Here is a 21416-nt window from a genome sequence, read left to right as displayed (position 1 = left end):
ACGCATATATCATTAAAAACATGAGGTACTAATTTTGATTTCACGTCCGCTGTAATGGAGCAAAGGTCCTTCGCAGTAAATTTCCTATAGCTTTTGTCTTGGGCGTCATATTTTCGTTTTGTACTTAATACTGTTTTGCCAATGTTTTATTTTGGGTAACGTGTGGCGCCAGGTTTATTCGAGACGAACGCTCAACTTCTCTTGAAGGTTTCATCCATGGCTTAACAATAAGCTCTGCGTAAGAAGTATATAAATACTGTAATGTTTGAAAATAAGGATCTTTGACCAATGTGTGTTGCCGGTGATGACATATAGATTCGAGGCATGGTCACGAGGAGCCTGATTAGAAGGCACAAAGTTACAATGTCACCCAGAGAGCAATCGAGAGGGCTATGCGCGGCGTTTTAGCGAGATCGAATCAGAAATGATCTGATCCGTAGAAAAACCAAGATTACCGACGTAGCTCAAAGAATTGCTCGTCTAAAGTGGCAATGGGCGCAGCACATCACTCGCGCAACCGATGGCCTTTGGGAGCGAAAGGTTTCTGAGTGGCGCCCACTAGCCGGTAGACGCGGCGTGAGTATGGCACCCACTAGGTGGACCGACAGTATAGAGATCGCGAGAACTAGCTGGATGCGAACCGGTATTCGTGGCGATCTATGGGGGGGGGGGGGTCCTAGTGTCTCAGGCCAACAAGACCTTTGGAGCAGGCCTATATCTTGGAGTAGGGGTCCATCTGCTAAAAAAAAGAAGAAAATTGAGTATATAATCAGAAGTCCAAAGTGGCTAATATTCTACTACTATATCTGTTTTTCGATTATGTATCCATCGTTCTTCGAAGTGCGAAGATTAATCTTCTAAACGGGTTTTTGTCCAGTATTCTCAAAATATTCAGTTACTGTAGTTGGAACCGATTCGTAAGTTCTTTCGTAACGTGTGAAAGTAAGAAGGCATCGTATCCAGTAAACCTTTAGAGATATATCTTTATTCTAAACAACGCCATTCAAATAGACGATGAAGATTAAAAATAACTGATTCTGTAATAATAAAAAGTATTAAAAGTTCTATGTTGAAAGTAAATCGAAAATATTTTGTTTTCGTTATAAATATAATATATAAATGGTACAAATCGAATGGAATTTATTTTGTTGTGATCAGTTGCAATTGTCCGCGAATCGATGAACGCGATTTATAACATTCTCTTTTGTTTTTAAATAAAAATAATTTATTGTATCATAATAGTTCTTTTTACTCCGATGTTTATTATTACCTGGTCGACAACAAATTTGTTTTGCATGTTTTAAAAAAAAAACTTAAGAAGGTAATTTAAAACCGAATTGTTTTTTAATGAAAGTTTAGATTTTAGATGTTTCATTCATTATTGTATTTGATATTAGTATTTCTTAAGTATGACTTAAATACTCACTTTTATTGTTACTGATTCACTACCTAATAACGACTGATTCAGGTTATTGCAAGTATTTTGTTAGGTTCAAGAAACTTCTGCCACACTATTCGTGTGGGTACGCTTTCTTACTTTTTTGGCTCAATAAACAACTTTTTACGCGCCTCGATCTTGTCGCTATGCGCCTCCTGTTGTGGCGCCATGGTAACCTGATGCATCCGCGAATATTTTGTCATAGCAAATTATTATACATTTAAATGTATATTTGTTAATATTTCGTGTAAATAAATAAATTGGATATATAATAATTTTAGACTGGTAAAATACGCATATATCTATTTATAGAAGTGTTATATTAAAATGTATCTATCAATAACGTCTATATATATTAATTCTTCCTTTGTATAACAAATGGGATACAAAACAAAATTTAAATATATGAAAAATGAAGCCTCAGCAAACAGAGAGTTGGTTTTTAAATAGTTGCAAATGGTTTTAATAAAAGCTATCTGCCTAAATTCAAAATTTTATTTTAAAACATGTCTTATAAACTGTACCTCTATATATATTTTAAAATGGCGGCGTGTGTACGTGCCTCTAACAACTGTTTTTTTCAAGTGCACTTATCCTGCCGCCATGTGTACTTAAGGTAAAAGAGACTTGTATGTTTCGCTGAAGTATCAATGGCGGTATTTCTCTATTCACAGCTCTCTGTTCTGGTTTTATTACAATAAAGATTGATTAATCATATGCTGTATGGTATTGAATCTTTATATATGTATATATACGATTGTTGTATTCTACTTGAGTGACAATTATATGGCCGTATCAATGCGGGATATGCTAAGAATCTAATGATGTGATCCTGAATCTAAACTCAATTATTATTCTAATGAACAGAAGATTATGATGAAAAGAAAGTGGGCTGCGTTGATGTGCATTATCAATGTTAATAATCATCCTAAAGGAATAAATTTTATCTCTACTAACAGTTAATTATCTGTGGAAAAATGCGCGTTTCTTAACTTATATTTATAAATATAAATTGGTTGTTGTTAACATTATACTTATTAAAAATAACACGTTTTAAATAAAGACGTGATTGATAATGTATAGTCAACTTAGAAAGTTTCACAAAGATAAAATAGCTTTGGAATAAATAGTCTGGCAACTGATAAAGGATGTTTGTGAAACCGATAAAAAAAACTCGATGGTGATTTTTGTGCGCTCTTCTCAAACCAGAATCCGTTTGGAATCCCTGTAGCTTCATTAAAAGTTGTGGTATATAACAATAGAGTAGCCATATTGAATGCAAATTTCTATTAAATTGAGCTCTTCCGGCATTCTTTTTCAAAGTGAATAAATGAAAGTGGTTAATTACTGTAAATTGCTACAAAAAGTCGCCAATTCATTTCCTGTAAGGAACGCACTTGCTGTAAAAAAATTGTAAGAAAAACGATACATCAGGATCTAAAACTCTATTTGATATGTGACATAGACCATTCGTTGTTTCTACGTCATGTTGACGACCGTTTTTCTCTCTTTGAAAGGTTTTTGTCCCATATCATATCACCAAGTTTTATAATAAAATAAATATAACTGCCCCTGATTAAATGATGCTTGGAATTCTTACCAAATATATTGCTTCGTTATTTAAAACCAGCTGCCCAAGCAGAGTTTGTACTGTCAAAAATGATGGGCCTATCGCAAACAAATAAAAAATAATTACACAAACTGTATTTAAAATACATTACATTATTTTACATCATAATAATCAACAAAAATTAAGTTACCTGATTCGTATACTTCAATATGTAATAACGTGATTGAGTAATATTTTTTGTAATGTTATATCTTTAGACGCGACGTTAGGTTTCGTTTGAAATTAAATATTAGACAGTAAGGTAGAGATGGCTTAATTTTGCTTTGTGTTTTGTATGCAAAAAGTAAAATATTTTTAGTATTTTTCTCACAAATCTTATTCTCTTCACAAGAATCTACCTCGTGCCTTGATGAAAATATGAAAAAAAAATCGAATTGGTCGTGAGATCGAGTTTTGAACTTGGCAAAACATTTAACAATTATTTTTTAATTAATATGGATAAACTAAGAGCTCTTTATAAAATTATAAATGAATGCTGAATTAACAAGCCGGGTACATATAAGCTGCAGAAAAAAATTATTAGTCAATGTTGGTACGCGTACCGCAGTTCCATGTCTAGGATTTCAACCGAGAGATTGTTTTCAATCATCGGTGAAATTACTTGGTTGGGTCGCCCGTGCCCGATGTAATAAAACACTGGCCACTCTATGTATATAACTTTAATATGTACAGGATGATTGTTTATAGATGTAAAAGCTTTAAATAAGTGAATATATAGCTCATTTGTTGTCTATTAAGTTATGGTAAACCATATCCAAAGATAAATTTGTTTCTGAAATAATAAATAATGTAATGATAATATATGAAGAAAAAACGTTTACATATTGTTTTCATTATCTTACAAATTAAATTAAAAGTATCCTTTATTTATGGGAATGTTTATATAATGAGTCAGCTTATTTTAATTAATGCTAAATATTTTGTAAGAATACATAAACTACACATACATATTATTCATTACCCTATTACCTTTTGTATTTATTATAGCATAATGTATTTATGATTACTATGAATTTGCCCGAGGTCCTACTCTACGAAATAAGAGCCTTTTAAACTATTGGCAAGACAGAATACGATTGGATGTATGATTACTTTGTTTTTCCAAACCTGCTGTGCAACGTAATGTGGGTAGCGCAGATTTTAAAAAGTTTTATATTATATGATTAATATAATATCAATTTTATAAAATTTATAAGTTTTGATTCGATGCGATAAATGATTTAGAAACTTATTTATATGTAAATGTATAAGCTTAAAAGCATTTTCGCAGTCGTCGCTCAACTGGACCTGTTTTTGCTTCAACCAGTTATACGTGAAACATGTGTATACATTATACTGCAGACGACGGTTGAGGCAGCGGTTTAGTAACCGACTTATTTATCCTACGGTCGTGACTTTAGAATCCGCATGAGACAAATATTTGTGACCTCCGTAGACATTAGCGAAAATATTCAAATGTCTTTTATAACAAATAATTTGTGACGACAATTTTATTTTGATTTTCGTATGAATGCAAACTATATATTAATTAATTGATTCTTCTTATTTTATATCTGAGTAGCCGTAAAGGGGATATCGCCGCGTTCAAGGAAGACCAACGTCATGACACAGTCACGGCTTGTGTTGAATGGGACCCGTTTTAAACTTCCAATACGCGTGCCTTTGGCTTTTTTTATTAGTTTCCTAATAGTAAATTGTTTTTACATTTTATTGTTACCAGTTCATTACCTTGTTTGCTTTGTTTGTGTAAATTTTGTGTCATAGTGTAGCGAAAAAATATTTTCAATTTATATATGGCGGTATTAGAAATTGTATGATTGTTAAAAAATAACTGCTGAGGTTAGATGAATACTTGTTAGTCTTGTAGAAAGTATAAACAACAACGTACTGGCAACACAGATATAATTGTCGCTTAAAATATCGGTTCTTTCAAGGCATTTTAAGGTTGTCAGTCGATATTTATTTGTAAGTACCAAAATTATGTTAGCAAAAATCATTCTTAAAAAACACTACCAAGGTTATTTCTGCAACACATTTAATCTATGTTTTATTCCATATGGCTTTTCATAAATCACGTCTTTTAAGTGATTTATATTATTACTTCTATATATGACATCGTTGTCCCATACATTACCCGCTCACTGTGAGGAGTACCTCCCTCAAAGATATCTATGGGAGGATATACTATAATTAATACGTTTGGCAGGCGGGTTGGCGATCCCAGTGTTATTATGGAATGCAGAAGACGTTGCTGCTCGTTATCTGGAAACTTATAAAGTGAGCAGTGGCAATCATATATAATTAATGCACAAAATTTGAATTAGATATAAGACCATCACGGGAATTGATCTATGATTCTATAATCACAAGCCTCAGTCTTCTACACGTTGGGTTGCTACTGCTCATATATGGTATAGTGAAATAGTATTATTTCACGCGGAACGTGAAAAAGGTTTTATAATGTAAAGAAATGTTTACTAGGTACGTCTGCAGATATATTTTTATATCGAAATTTTTCTTACTGTTGTTAGAATAAAAAGAATGTATAGATAAAACTGCTGTGATATTTATTTTATATTACTTTACTCACTCTTGCATTGTATTGACGTTAAGTCAATTGATACATTTTTTTTAATACGTGTCTAAGGTTCTTTAGTTTCACTTAATAGTGGATTTGTTTTATTCTCAGTGCTTGACAGCACTTGAAAGTGCTGGACAGAATTAATGACATCATGAGAAGTACGAATAAAGAGTATTTAAAAAGTAAAGCTAAGCTTAGACTAATGGATTACGCTTGTGAAGCCCTATAGTGCGGGATCGATTTCGTACCGTTATTGACGCCCTCCGCGAATTTACAATTAGTAATCCTAACATTAAGGTTAACTCTTACATTGGTTGTTCATATTTATTTATTTTGATGCCCATCATGGCTGACAATTCATACATAACATAATATAATAATAAAAAAATCACTACGCCATTAACAGAGTACATATTATAATGAAATTTAAATTTAATTACGATTGAAGACCTAAAAGAAGGAAAAAATGAACTGGGGAAGATGGGGTGTGTAGAGTATATAATTACTTATATATTTTACGCAAAGAATACAACTTACAGTACATAGTACATATCGTATATTACTTAATGATGGTATATAAACAAAATGAACTTTGACGATACATTTATTTTAAGTATTGTTATTGTTCGATGTTATTTTTTTTACAATAAAAAACTTCCTGTGCTTTATTTGCCGGGGTATCGAGTGTATGCTAAAAAAAGCGAAGTAAAATAGTTTCCGAGATGTTTAGCGATAAAACTATCGAAAAGGAATAAGACTTTAAGACTATTTACTGTTTAATGATTGGTTCATCTTATTTGTTTTTGAAACGAATTATTATTTTCGATTTACTTATTTTTGTTTTTCGTATCAACAGATTAGTTGTAACATTATTAAGAATTTGCTAATTATAGTGGAAAATGATCGATTTGAAGAAAATGAAAAAAATTTTTATGATGTCTTATTGAAGTTGAAGTTTTTAGCGCCAATAATTAATACGCTTAAAAACATTGTAAATTTTAAAAAATATGTAATATTTCCTATTTTTAAGAAATATTGCACAAAATATGACGTGTAAATAGTAAGATTTAATTTTAAAGCGTATTTATTAATGGTAGAGTCTTCTGAGAAAACAAAAAAAAATCGATTCATATGAAATAATTTCTTTATTCGAATTAAATCACAAGGTATTCTTTAGGTGTTACGTTTTAAATTTTGATTGAATATTATTTTTATGTATAACACAGCGGTGAAACTTAATATCGAGCCGGTTTGTAATGACAGCTGGAAGAAATTTGATTGTAATACGAAATGAAAGGCTGTTACGGACCATTACACAACCAATTTTTTCCGTAAGATTAAATGTCATTTTTATTTTTGTCCTACAACTGTACGTTCTAAAACCAGACACTGGCAAAAACAATTTTACCGATACTAAAACCTGTTTTTCAACGTTTCTTTCAAATTTGAGTCGTCTATTAAATTCGTCTACAGATATGTGTTTAAATCTGATAAGATAATTATTATTTTGGTAAAAAATGTCTCAACTATTAGTGAAAATGATTATTACAATAGAAATGATTGATTCTATCGTATATATGATATCATGAATGATCTAAAAACGGTAAATTACTTCGATCGGAAACTTTAGCCAAGTGCCAGGAAAATTTTTGGTGATCAAATACGGCACGTATTTATAAAAAAAATAAAACAAAGGACATTATAGATCTTGTTCATGCACTAATCAGTGGATATAGTTTAAATTTTAATATAATCTCTGGTTCTCAAATATTGAGTTCACTATTTTTTTGAAATTACGCAAGATCTTTTCCCTCAAGATTTAAGAAAGTTTGTAAATTGTGAACCAAAGAAAGTAAATTATCGTACTATATTTTTGTAAGGTATGAACGAACTTATAATTTTGCAGTGCCCCTTCGAGCTGCTGAAGACTTTTAAAGGCGGCGTTCAGGGCTCTCTTGTGGTGAACACGGCCAGGCGTGCCACTTGGCGGGTATATGACGACGTCCGTGAGAAGTACATAAGCGCTGCAAACACCACGTAAGTACTCTCTAAAGATTTTTAATTTAATTCTTTTATTTATTAATAATATCATCATTTCACCCGTAGAAAGTCCACTGCTTGCCTCCGGCTGGAAGTGACCTGCATCCAGCGGTTCCTGACCGACCTTCCGAACCTAACAAAGTCGTCTATCCAACTTGTAGTTCTAGGCTTCGCTTGCTTGTCCATGGTCTCCAAGGCCTAAACGCCTTAGTGACAATATATTTTGGGTGGCCTGGCTACTGCCATTTCAACTTGCCAATTGATTAAGTAAGTCAATTACTTTCGTTCCTCCACGGATCTCTTCACTCTTGACTCGATATTCTAATGAAATCCCGAGGACAGTCCTTTCCTGGGCTTATTGTGCGATTGATAGCTTGTCAATGTGGCTAGATTTTGAACAATTATTATTATTATATTTAATAATTCCGTAACGGGTGGTTGTATTAGTCGAAGTCAACTAGGATCAATGCGAACTGTTAGGCGTCATTTCTCCTTTGTCGTATGGACCGACAGGGGGGTAGTGACTATGGAAGTCTTGTAGTTAAGCACTCAGAACTTTTATTTGTTCAATGAAAATTAGATATACTAGATTCAGGGGCGATGCAGTGATAGCCCTACTTGATCCAGTTTTCTCAAATTTTGCCGATATTCAAATAGCAATTCAAATAAGCGTAGATAAGTTAAATTGCTGCAAATAATAAACACATTCAGTTTCCAACTTATGTAAGCGCAAAGTATTGCGAAATTTTGAACACACGTGTTTTTGTATAAATAAGTACAAATGAAGTGATGTCATTGCAATATAAAAGCGGGTCGGCGCGGTTGAAAGTAAAAGTGTGACGCTTATTGTGCGACGATTTTACGGTTCTGTACACCGGGCGACGAATTTAATCGTACAGAGCTTTTACACATCTCACTGAATCGAAGAAAATTATAATGACAACTCTGAATCGGTCTCTGCCATAATTTTGATAATACTCGGAAATAACTGAAATTGTAATAATTCCTGTTTGAAAAATGAAAAGATTAAAAAATATTGTTGTTTTTCTACAATATTTTTTAATCCATGATAGTAATTAAATGTAAAAACACCGTTATCACTTTACTTGCTTACGACAAATTCATACCTGGCATGGAGGTGTAAAAATAAACTAGCAGAGTTTGGTAAATCGCCAAACAATATTAGTAACGCACTCTTACCTAATTTCTATTTTTATAAACCGTCTTACTAATTGGAACGTTGGTTAAAAATTAAATTTGACCTGTTTTGTATTGGTTAATTTAAACTGGCAGAATACTTCATATATTGTATATTACGTTCATCCGTATCCTTTAAATTTAAGTTAAAAGTTAATGGTTGCTCAGTTTAGGCATTATCATTAAACATCACCAATTTTTCAATGAAAAAAAATCTGTAAGACGTCCACTACTTTCAAGTCTCCCACAGATTTCCAATAGGTTTTGTTGGAAGCAGTTTTCACCCAGCATATTTTTAACAAGGTCGTCTGTCCACCTTGGAGGTAGATGTCTACGTTCCAATACCTTAAGGCCCCAATGACCTAAGTTATGCCATTATCGAAGAACAGGAATCAAATTCATATTTGATTTCTGTTCTTTAGAGATGTGCTATAACGGTTTACTCACAATGCTTTCCTTCATTATTCTGGACAAGTACATGTTATATGTTTTATGCAAGAAATCAAATTCACTTCTATCTTTACTGTATATGTACAGTACATAAGCATCGTTTGACAGTGTTTAATGAGTGCACAAACGGCTACGGAATTGAGTTTTAATTTAAATATTTTGTTCTCATCAGCTAGAAAGATGCCTGATGAGTGAATATGTCCGCAGGGGGCTGATCTGCCAGTTGCGGCCAGAGTTGGGTCAGTTCGGCGTGTACACGCTGAACGCGAGTGCAGACGGCTGCGATGTTCGCACCGACAAGGAGCCCGTCAACATTTACTTACGTGAGTATGGCCCTCCGCAGATAAACAGCATTTGTAAATTACAAAATAAAGCGCTGTTGAGAACACAACTTTACGTTTAATCCATTTGAGAATAAACGATTGGAGTTCTTTTCTTTTCAAGTTGTTTGTGCTTTAAATACTACCATATAGGTAAAAAATCATTAAGGTGACGTAAAACTTCGTCACTAATGGTCGAAACAGACTAAAAATATTTAATAAATTTAGACATTGGTGTGAAATTGTTTTGGAATAAAATATGTTATGTGTCACCTTCCATTTCCAAATCGGTATGTGCGAACATTATTTTAATTCTTTTTTTGTAGATGACAGCTGATGAATGTGGGCTAATCGTATAAACGAATAAGTAATATTATAATTTATATAACTAAAATTCGTTACAAGGTGAAGCTTGGCTTTTAGCGGTGATATTTTACAATAAATGTGACTATTAAGGAAAATATGTATTAATAAATTTGCATCTTTAAAATTTATTCACTTTTCAATAGCGTGCAGTTTATCTTCAAACCCTTGACACAGAATTGTATCGAACAGTCCTGGCAGCCTCGAGAGCCGATGTTATCTTGAGACCTATCTTAATAATCTCGTCCGTTTAATCTTAAGTTTACTTGCCTTGTCCACAATGTATTTGATATTTTATACAAATTTGCCACAGTTTTCTCAATTATATAACACGTAAATACCTAGAATTTTTTATTACATATTTATAATGTATTAATTCTGTTACATTTTATGATATAAAATATTAAAGGTTTCACAGTAAATATTCAATGGATAAAAATAATAAATAGTTCTTGCGGATTCCTGTACATCGATAACTTGTGGATATTACTGTAGATTAAAGCTGTTATAAATAAAAAAAAAAACGCTTAAACTGGAGAATGTCTTCGAGTAATAATATCTGAGGAATAACGGCGTAACAAACATAAAAAAATATTAAAAATGGGTGTCAAAACAACGTAAAAAAAATATAATCTTTTGAGAAATGTGTAACAGACTAGATGTTCAAATTTGTAAGATTAATAACGTTTACCAAATAACACTAAAAACATTCGCCTTTTAGCGATGAATAATAAAATCAGCAAGTAATAGTAAAATATCAGTGCAAGTACCCTGCTTATCATTAATGTGACATAGTTTTCAAATAAAATCTGAATCAAATAAGATGGGAGGCTTAGTAATTTCGCTTGCACGGCTTAATGCAAACTGGAGCACTTGTATAATTCTTTATTATTCCATATACTCCCCACTTTATTCTATTTATAGTGCTTTGACCTAATATTATAGCTAGAACAATTCATAAAATGTTTTTCGTACGACATGTATTACACTAATTATGAATTTCAAGTTTTTATCTAAATGTTTTTGGCTAAAGTTGAGGGAATAGACTTCATAATACAGCGAATAGTATTATTTCTTATATACAGTATATAATATGTACTTGCAATCATTCCTAGAATTCGGTAGAAAAGTGATGTATATTTCAAATGAAGGAAACCAAACCCGGAAATAGAAATAAGAGTAAGACTCGCAAAAGTGAAAAAAAATTAAAAAGTTTGAAATAAAAAATAATCTGTGATTATTAATGTAAAAATTTGTGATCTAGAAATGTAGATGAAGGAAGAAATGAGATGCAAGAAAGAAGAATGATAGATTTATGTCATTCGTAAGAGGAATGAATAAAAGATAATGTGAAAGACGAAAGAGAATAGAATAAAAATTGAAAAACTCATTTTATCCGAATTTCTGACGTCCCTACTATACACAAGGCAGGAACGGGTAAACGGGGGTCATCGGTAAAAAAATATACACTGACTGAGAAGAGAGAAATTTCAGTTTTGATCAATGTAATAAAATTTATTTATTTAATTACCATAAATTTTAATTTTACATATACGTATTTTCCATTTTGCTCAATGAGTTTTTGCAATGTCCCTCTCAACTTGAAAGTTTGACGTTTCGTAGAACGTCTGGCTCTTTTAGGCCAAAATCGATTTTAGGCGGATCGAAATAAGTGGAAATCTAATGGCGCGAGATCAAGGCTATATGGTGGGTGTAATACCAATTCCGAATATCGATAAATTTTTGCCGAGTTGGCAAAGATTGTAATGTGCTATAAATTTTCAACAATGATGCGATATATACATCATCATATGTTCAACCGTCCTACGGTTACGTGTTACACATCTTCCACACATATTCGTATTATGTTTAAATGCTATTTATGAATATAGACTTCAACATAAAGATTTGAATGTGGTTTGACCATGTTTATTAGTATCTAAATATAAAATTATCTAACAATGAATATGAATTAAATTTGGAATAAAAATAAATAATCTTAAATTTTTAATTAAATGTTTTATGACTGCTCAGTAAAACGTAGCAGATACATAAATACTAGTATTTCTAAAATTACCACATCGTCGATGTAAAATCAGAGATCAAGATTCCCTTAACGTCTATGAGAGTCAGCTTGGAAACACGTTCCTTTAGAAGATGCGAAACTTGTTAGTGTTTCTCTTTAGCAAGAATAAATATTGTATTTTCCTGTGGTAATTATTTGCGAAGACGAGTTGAATAAGAAGTTTACCTCGGTGACCTCTTTTGATGCAATTTTACAGGCTGCGTTAATGTCAATTTGCTGTGGGAACATAAACGTATATTTTTATTATTTTGCCTTAACCTCATTACAACAAGTACTTTTTTACCCGCGTTTAAATCTTAACAGGGTACGTAAGTGTAGTAATTGCAGTAAACAATTCGCGCTTAATGTTCCATTGTCTAAGCCAGGGGTCATTGAACTTCCCACTGCAAGGCGTGGGCCACCCTCAAATATATCTTTGAGAGGATATACCATAACCGCTTGGCAGGCAGCTTGACGATCGCATTGTGGTATTATGGTACGCAGAGGACGCTGCTGCCCATCCTCTGGAAACTTGTTTGCGAACAGTGGCAATCCTACATAATTAATGCATAAAGTGTGAATTATGTAAGATTGTATCGGGGAAATCTCACCCGCGACCTATGATGGCAAGTCTCAGTACAAACAAATATGGGAAAGGAACTTATTGATTTAATATGCTATTTCGTTAAAATGTAAACTTTAATTTTTTAACCATATTTTTAATGGTATTTCTTTGCTACATGTATGATCTTACCTAACATGTACCGTTACTAAATTTATAATACGTTACTTAATTTTCTTAACAACGTTCTTTAGTATAGAACTAACTAAATCTTTAGTGTAGAACTTTAAAAAAAAGTTTCTAAATGAAGCAAAAAAAAAAAAAGGAGTAAAAGGAGCCCATGTGGTCGAGAAACTAGAAATATGGGTATTTATGTGAAATCAAATAAAATTCTTGTCACGCTCTAAGATATAGTTGGAACAGTAATTGGTGCAGTTGTCATCCTAGGTGAAAACAGTTAATAATTGATAAAACAAGGCGGCGAGCGGCCATAAATCTATTCATTAATCATCGAGCGCTGACATGTGCATTATTACGTTACGGGGCAAGCGTTGGATAATGTTACGACAATCGAGTAAAAAGCGTTTGACAATCTTGTTATGGTTTATAAAACCACCTAGTATAAATTATTGCATTTACTCACATCATTGAAGTTTTTTAGTAGAATAAGAAACTATCTTTTATACAAAACGCCAGACTTCTTCTTTTTTTGTTCGTTCTATCATGGATAATTAACGTTGCTGCCAAATATGTATTTTGATAAATACATACATTTCTGTTTAACCGTATTTCTTTGCTGAATTACGTTAGGTGACTGTTTGGTGATTGACCTAGCTATTGATTTCTAGTTGTTATATTTATTTCTCAAAATATTAAAACTTTCTTAATAAGCATAAGACAAATAGGGTGATTGGTTGTATTTGTAAGCTTTGAAGGGGTTAATACAAGGGAAATACATTTCAGATTACATATTTCATAGTGATTACTTTATACATAGTGATTGTAATAGTGGTAAAAGTTTTAAAGGTTTCTGCTAACAAATTTGTTATACATTCTAGACAATATATATTCCACACAGACTATACACTAACCCCGTTAAAGCTTTTCCAGACCATTTCATTGGTATGTTTGTAGAGTTGTTTACGAAAATAAACAAGTCTAGTAAATGTACGTGTTGCTTTAAAAATATGGAGGACTGATATGCGAAGGCTTACTGCAAACTTCCAAGTAGTTTAAAATGGTTAATTCGTAATTTTAAAAATATGACGGAACGGAACATTTACGCAAAACGATTTACGAATTAAAATGAAGTTTTTGTTTTACTAGTTACAGGAAAAGCATTTGATCTCTGTCTTGCCTAATGTTAAGCGATGTTCTATGCAGGGTCTACGATGGTACATGCTTGCTTAGAAGATACCTATTCACTATTCACTTGAAAAGTCACAAGTTATAGCTAACTAGAAATAACGGCGGTAGGTTGTTCCTTTCCTTGCCTGTTCGCACTTTAACGAAAGTATTTCAACCATGAATGGATGAAGTATTAAGATTTAAAAAAAATATATTCATTTTAATATATTCAATGAGGAATGTATAAATGTAATTATATTTTCCTTTGCAAACATCACAACTACCTGTGAGTGTTTCGCTTTAATTAATATTTGTTTAGATTCAATATTATGACATAGAAATAATAATAAAATGTATTCAACTTGCCGAACATGAATCATACAGTAATAATACCTTTGTTGGCACATAGATATTACAAACAGTCAGACTTATGTATCGGGTTCCTATTGAAAATGTTTCCGCATTTCATTCTATAATATATGAGTGCATTGTTCTCAAGCATTCCAAGAAGTTTATAACGAATATTTAATAAGTTTTTTTGTAAACTTAAACACTAAAGCGTTTGCTAGTTGATATATTGTAAGGATTTTTCAAGTGTTATATAATTAGTATATTATATTTGTTTTAGTTATACAGAAGATGAAAGGTGGGATATGAAGTAGACAAACGGGCCACTGTTCTGAAGTTTTCGGTTTCAGCTCTCGCAGTAGTAATATTCCAAGGCGTTCCCAAAATGGTTGTAGATATAATCCGAAGCGGTTGTTGAGAGGCCGACATAATTGCAAACTGAGTTTGGGGTCGACGTTGTCCAAAAATATATTTTTTCAATTCCTAAAGTCTTTATTCGAGTGAGAATTTACATGCGATTATCATCGATTATTCTAACATTACAAGTAGTAAGCCACTGGATAAGAATGTTGATCTATTGACGAAGAGCCGGCTTTAACAATTTTTTATGTGTATACAGTAACAATAAACATTTAAATGAGTCAACAAACCGAGGCCTCCACATTTAACTAAAAACTTTTGAATGCTATAATAAAATTTACTTAATAATGTACTTTTAATTTTAGATTTAATTAGAAGATGGTCGAAAGAAGATAACTTTATTTTTTCATATAAGATTTTAAATTATAGCGCAAAAGTAATATGTAATTATAAAAGTATTGAGAAGCAATGATTAGAATACCAATTTCTTTAAAAACACCTCTCAGGGAACCTCATTCTTATGCAATAAATATTACTTACCGAAATGCATATTAATTTTTACTATTTCTTATTTGAAAATCCACAATTTGTGTTGTTTATTAACTTGTTGACAAAATGACAAACATTGTAGTAGGAAGTATCCATGCCGTATTTTTAAACGAGAAATATGTAGTATTAATAATTAATTGCAATTTATATGAAATAAATTTTTAGTCCACGCTTTTTGTTAAATTTTCGTGAGCGAATTGATTTATTTTAGGCACTTAATCTTATTTTTAGTTATTAATTTGGAAAGTATTTTTATCAATAAGGAAATAACTAGAGACAACATTCTTAAATCAGTTTTACTATAGGTGTTTTTTCTTCTCCGTGGTATTGAAAATCTTACCAGTAAAAAAACGCAATACACAATAACTGAACGCTTGGTCTTTTTCCTACACTGTTTAACAATAGTACGTATATCAGCTTCGTCGTCATCGGTTCAGCCCATAGACGCCCACTGCAAGGCATATGCCACTCGCAAAGATATCTATGGGGGGCTTTACCATAATTTCCACGCTTGGCACGTAACCTACATGGGTTTGGTGATCGCAGTGTCGTATTATGGTACACAGAGGACGCTGCTGCCCATCCTCTGGAGTTACATGCTGCTATATTAGGGTATATAAACTATTACATTCCACTTTAAAGGCGCTGAAGTTTTTTTTAGACTTTCGAAGATGAAACACGTTATTTTGGGACAGAAGAGCTGACGCAAGTAAAAATAATAATTAATTGTGTCTAATACCTCAAAGAGGTAGCGTAGATATTGTATTATGCCCTATATTTCAATAATAAATTTATTTCTTGCCTAGATACGGATCCTGTGTTAAATAAATGTTATTATCTATAATTTATGGTTAACTATTACACAATCCTACGAAGAAATATGGTAGCCGTCAATAAAAGATACAAACCGAAAAAAGTAAAATCAATTATTTGCAATAGCTTCTAAAGTATTTTGGCACACAAGAAGCAACCTAATTGATTTAAGATCAGTACAGTACCGAACATATCACAATGAGTCATCGTATCGGTCATTAGAAATTTAAAAGATATATTAGTGACTCCGACAACCGAGTACGTATCAATTAGTTTATATAAGATTACAGGTATCAAGTTGAGGCGCCAGACGTAGGTATTTTAATTTAATAGCTTGCCGATCATGTCACTTCTGATTTCGACAAACCTTTCAGAGTTGAGAAAGGCTAACTGCGCTTAACACATATCGAATGAATATAAAATGTTACAATTAGCTAATTACAATAATTATTACGAGAAATTTTTATGTTTAATGTACAAAAATCATGAAAATTAACATTGATAGATTATTTTTGGGGGACTAAAATGAAAATATAGTACACACAAAGTAAATAAACGATTTTAATTGTTAAAATCGAGTATTTGATGTATTTAAATAAACACGTAAATTTTCTAAAACGTGATTAATTTTTTAAAAAAGAATTGACAAGTGGTAGTAACGGTTTTTCCAATGTAATTAATCTTTTTACTTAATTGATTAAATATACTCTTTCAAATACAGTAGAAAAGTAAATAATTTTCGTATAAATACTTTGAATTATTTTTCGTTTGGATTGCAATTGTTACATATTATTATTTTAATTTTGGGTACTAAATTTATATAATAGGTAACATTGGAATGCAGTCTAAAACAACTCCGTTGGCATAAATAGATTGTATAGTGTACTATTTTTATAAGAAAATGTATCTGTGATTCTCCTGGCCATTTATTACAATGATACAATGTGGGCGGCGCACAACTGTTGCTCCAAATCCTTTGTTCATTGTCGAGACGACTTGTCTTGATGAGCATCATCCGTTATCCTCTCACACAGACTGTTTTAGCTCTTAAATCACTGCTTGACTCTTTTTGTAATGTAGGTTACAAAAATTACAAATTTAAAAAATGTTTAAACTCGGAAAAGTATGCGTTTGATCCAAAAATTAAATCTAGTTAACATGAACTTCACGGCAGTAGTAGTCCAGCGGTAAGAAATTGCAATCGTAGGTCGTGCGTTCGATTCCAGGGATACAATATAATATAGCTCACATTTTGTGCATTAATTATGTAAGATTGCTACTGTTCACAAACAAGTTTCCAAAGGAAAGGCAGCAGCGTATTCTGCGTACCACAATATCACACTGCAATCGCCAAACTGCCTGCTAAGCGTGGCGATTATGGTATCCCCCCACCAAAACTGATATCTTTGTGGGAGGCCTATGCTTAGCAGAAGGTGTCTATGAGCTGAAACAACGACGACGACGTATATAAACTTCATAAAGTAATTTAGTCAGTCTTGTGTTCTCTCTTTGAGTATAATTTATGAAGGACAATTTTGGTCAGCTTGGCCGTACTTGACTTACCTAGTGACTCTAGGACTCGGAATAAATGAATGAATGTATTCGAATGAATTAGATCCAGTCATAGATGTATTCGGTTTAATTTACAATGCAGTCACTGTACGTAGTACACTGGAAAAATAATCAGAGATAAATCAGATTATAAAGTACTTGTAATTTTATACCAAAAATGAGACAGTGTCTACAGTGAATTATGTACTAGTGTAACGATCGCAATGAGGAATGTTATAAAAGAAAACAGTGATTAAATTTGTTAAAAAAATTATTTAATGCAGAAGTTAAAGCTCTTTTAGTACTAAACTTATTTCATTAATTTTTTCCTTTTGTCTTAGGCGTCTACACGCATTTTTTGCTGCAAGTGTCAGTAAAGTATAAGTCGATCTAATATAACAAAACTCTTTTTATTTAAGTGTTATTGAATTTTTTTCACACATTCAAAAAAAAGGTAAATACAACTTTAGCTTAAATAGTACATTCTCGCACAAGTTTATTCAGCTTGCCATAAAATGAATAAAATAAATCCCAGAACGCCATACGACTGTTCAGAATTCTGTTTTCCAGCTTCAAGTCTGTATCGATGACCAAATATGGTCTGTTATCTGCTGTTATTGGTTCCCAAATAACAGGAATCTCATCAGTAGTCTGTGGCGTAGGATTCCTGAAACAAAAAATATTAAGAATCTATTCTTTTCGTATTGATATTACATACAACTCGTGCACAGCTCTTGCCCTCTGCCATGCCAGGCATGGCCAGAATTAACACATAGAGGGTATATAAAGGGGATATAAGTAAATCAAGCGGAGGACATCTTACAGCTGAAATGGTGATGATGATGATGATATTGAATACATACAAACTTCTTGATATTTTTTAAACAATATAAAAAAGTTTTAAATGTGTAATGCATTTACCCGACTAGAGATATTTAAGAAAATAGTTGTCATTACTTTAATATCCCATATTACATCAAAACCCACTACTTAAAAACATTCTGCACTAGGCACAGCCGGTATCGTAGAGTGAATTATATTTGAAATAACACATTAGACTAGCTTAGACAGTATTGGAAGTAAAGAAAAAAAGAGAAAGGCATCGAAACTATAGTCATTTGAAGAAGTTTGTAAAATGTTTAGTTTAATATCTTACCCGTATTTTACAAAGTTAGCCCATAAAGTTGTAATCCTGTTGATAATCAATTGATCTTCGTCGTTTGCTGCGCTGCTAGAATCGGGAAACAGAAATGCGATTTCAGCCGCGTGACCAGCCTCGCCATCAGTACCGCTAACGTAACTGAATTCATATTCGTACACGGGATTTGCATTCTCGTTAAGTAAATCAGTAATTGCTCGTTGTGTTGGATGATTTTGAGTGAAATCTGATTCAAAATCTTCTAATTCCGCTGAAACATCAGCCGATACTGGTCTATCGCCGATGTAAAAGTGCTTTACTATGTCGGCAGCTTGAATTAGTTGATCTTCGTTAAGGTTAAAGTTATTGCTAAGCTTTTCGTAGAATGGATCTGTTTTGAAATAATCGTCTCCGTATCTTTTTATTGCACCATGCTTTTCTTTTCTGGTGTGACCTATTAAAATGGGTGTATTTCTAACCTTTTTTTCATTGGAAAGAGAGAATGGATCCGTTTCTACAAAGTTTTCTACACTACTGAATGACTTTTCTTTACAAGGGCGTAAGTTTAAGTTTAAGTCTGATGCTGCTGCTGCAACTAAATGAGGTGAAGAACTGGTTAGAAAGGTTACGGCTTCTTCAGTATCAGATGTGTTAAGTCCAAGATGTCCAGCTAATTTCAGGGCTGCATCCAAATCTCCATTGACAAACATTCCTTCACTTTGTGGAGTACCACTCTCTACAATGACTTTATTGAAAAGTTTTTCTTTGTCTGAATACAGATGTAGTAAAACAGAGCTAGCTCCAGCGCCTTGTCCTCCTAGGGTAACATTATAAGGATTTCCGCCGAACGATCCGATATTTCTTCTAATCCAGCGTAAAGCAGCATACTGGTCTTTAAGACCCTGGTTACCGGTAATCGAAGGATCGTCAAGGCACATAAACCCATAAGGCCCAAGTCGGTAATTAATTGTAACCACAATTATACCTTGTCTAACCAGGTCGTGAGCATCATATTCCCCACCACTTCCAATATTGAAGTCGCCTCCGTGAATCCATACAAACACTGGCAGCGGGTTTAACGTACCCGCAGCTATTGGGACGTAGATGTTCAGGTAGAGGCAGTCCAGCTGACCAACTTCTCGCTTAGATCCTCTGGTAGATGACGCGAGTGATTGGGGACATTTCACTGATCCGTCGTATGCGTCGAATATTTCCTCTTCAAAGGCAGCAGCTGACAAGGCTGGCTAAGATTAATGAAATTAAACACTAGATTATTATTTAGAAAAACGGTAATTATTTTATTCAAAAGAAATTATTAGCATATCATATTTGAATAGCATGCAATATTCGTATGCTATTCAAACATGTTTGAAAAGATTACAACACAGTACATGATAACGACATCGATGGCTTTTTAAAAGTAACCTTTAAAAATATTACTTTCGCCTGGACGCGCGATTAATGAACATGAAAGTGTTTTTTCAATTGAAAAATAAAAACCTTAGGTTGTGATATGAATAATCATCATCATCATATTAAAAAAATGTTTCAATGTAATTAAAACAGTTGTAGTTTACGTACTTTGTTTTTTTTTTTATTTCATAAAACTAGTGTCTGAGATAACAGGCCAAGTATTAAAAATCTACTTACCCCGAAAGGATTGCTCGAGTCCACCTGTGCATACGGAATTCCAAGGAAAGCAGAGTAAACATTATCTTTCGACTTTTGACCCCGTACTAAACCTTGTTCAATTAATACTAGTGGGTCCACTCGCAAATTTGCACTGTTAACGTAATTTGCCGTGCAAAACATGCACAGCAGCCAAAGAGATTTCATTTTGAAAATCTCATAAAGTAAATTGCACTGAAATTTACTGACCACGACCGGTCGTTCCTCGCTACTAACTTCTTAGATATGCTGTAACTTGTTGCTACCTACAAGTATTTAATCATTATCTGCGATGTATAGATCTTTCCTGCTTTTATCTTACATTAGTTTGAAGTGCCGAATATCTCAAAAATGTTATCATTTGACAATTGCTCGCATAAATACAAATACGGCGCGTCAGAGTATTTTAGCCGTTTAAAATGATTTTCACGAAACTGCCTTATAGACAACACTTGTTTATCACTCGGTAATAAACTGACAAAGTAATATTAATCTAAATCCATACCTTTGGTCACGCCACTATTAGCAAATTAATATTCTTAGTTTTGTCTTATATATACAATTTTATTTTTTACACATATATTTTTATTAGATTTAGTTCATGTTAAATTTCGTTTAAGTTTATTTATTGTATATTTGATTACATTCTATGCGTTTACTCTGTATGATCTGTTTACTTTGTATTAATAATTATGGTTAAATGTTTTTTAGTTCTGGACATAATAATTTACATTCGGTTGTTAGTTTAAATACCATATTATTACATTGAAATAGTCTATACGCTTAAAATATATGATTAACATTTTTGATTGAGTTTTTTTTAATAGTGTCTCTGGAAATTTAGATTGAACATAACGGAATGTTTCAGCATGTGTTTCCATCTTCATTTCAGCTATATTATTTTAATTGAGATTGTAAAAATGTACATTTAAAAAGAAAACGTTACCAGAATATGTAATATTAATTTAATACAATGTCTGCAATAGTTGCCACGCG

At 32.5% G+C, this 21416-nt stretch overlaps 2 protein-coding genes across 2 annotated transcripts in view; one reads left to right on the top strand and one right to left on the bottom strand.

Moving 5' to 3' along the window:
• Positions 1-21416, top strand: part of Hgsnat (Heparan-alpha-glucosaminide N-acetyltransferase) — a 36658-nt gene that overhangs the window by 4265 nt on the left and 10977 nt on the right. The window contains exons 2-3 of the mRNA XM_068771824.1: positions 7556-7686; positions 9544-9659. Coding sequence (XP_068627925.1) covers positions 7556-7686; positions 9544-9659 — 247 coding nt within the window. The remainder of the gene's footprint in view (positions 1-7555; positions 7687-9543; positions 9660-21416) is intronic.
• LOC137928732 (esterase E4-like) lies at positions 18068-20668 on the bottom strand. Its single transcript, XM_068771684.1, has 3 exons — positions 20403-20668; positions 18771-19996; positions 18068-18281 (listed from the first exon to the last, which is right to left on the bottom strand). Exons 1-3 carry the CDS (start codon positions 20586-20588, stop codon positions 18086-18088), a joined length of 1608 nt encoding a protein of 535 aa, XP_068627785.1. The 5' UTR covers positions 20589-20668; the 3' UTR covers positions 18068-18085.

This window comes from Battus philenor, unplaced genomic scaffold (assembly GCF_028537555.1).
Source record: "Battus philenor isolate CCGP_79_NKW_IND1 unplaced genomic scaffold, ilBatPhil1.0.hap1 SCAF_4, whole genome shotgun sequence".
Taxonomy (NCBI): Eukaryota; Metazoa; Arthropoda; class Insecta; order Lepidoptera; family Papilionidae; genus Battus; species Battus philenor.
Note: the sequence above shows the minus strand (reverse complement) of the source record. Positions and strands in the feature narration are given on the sequence as shown.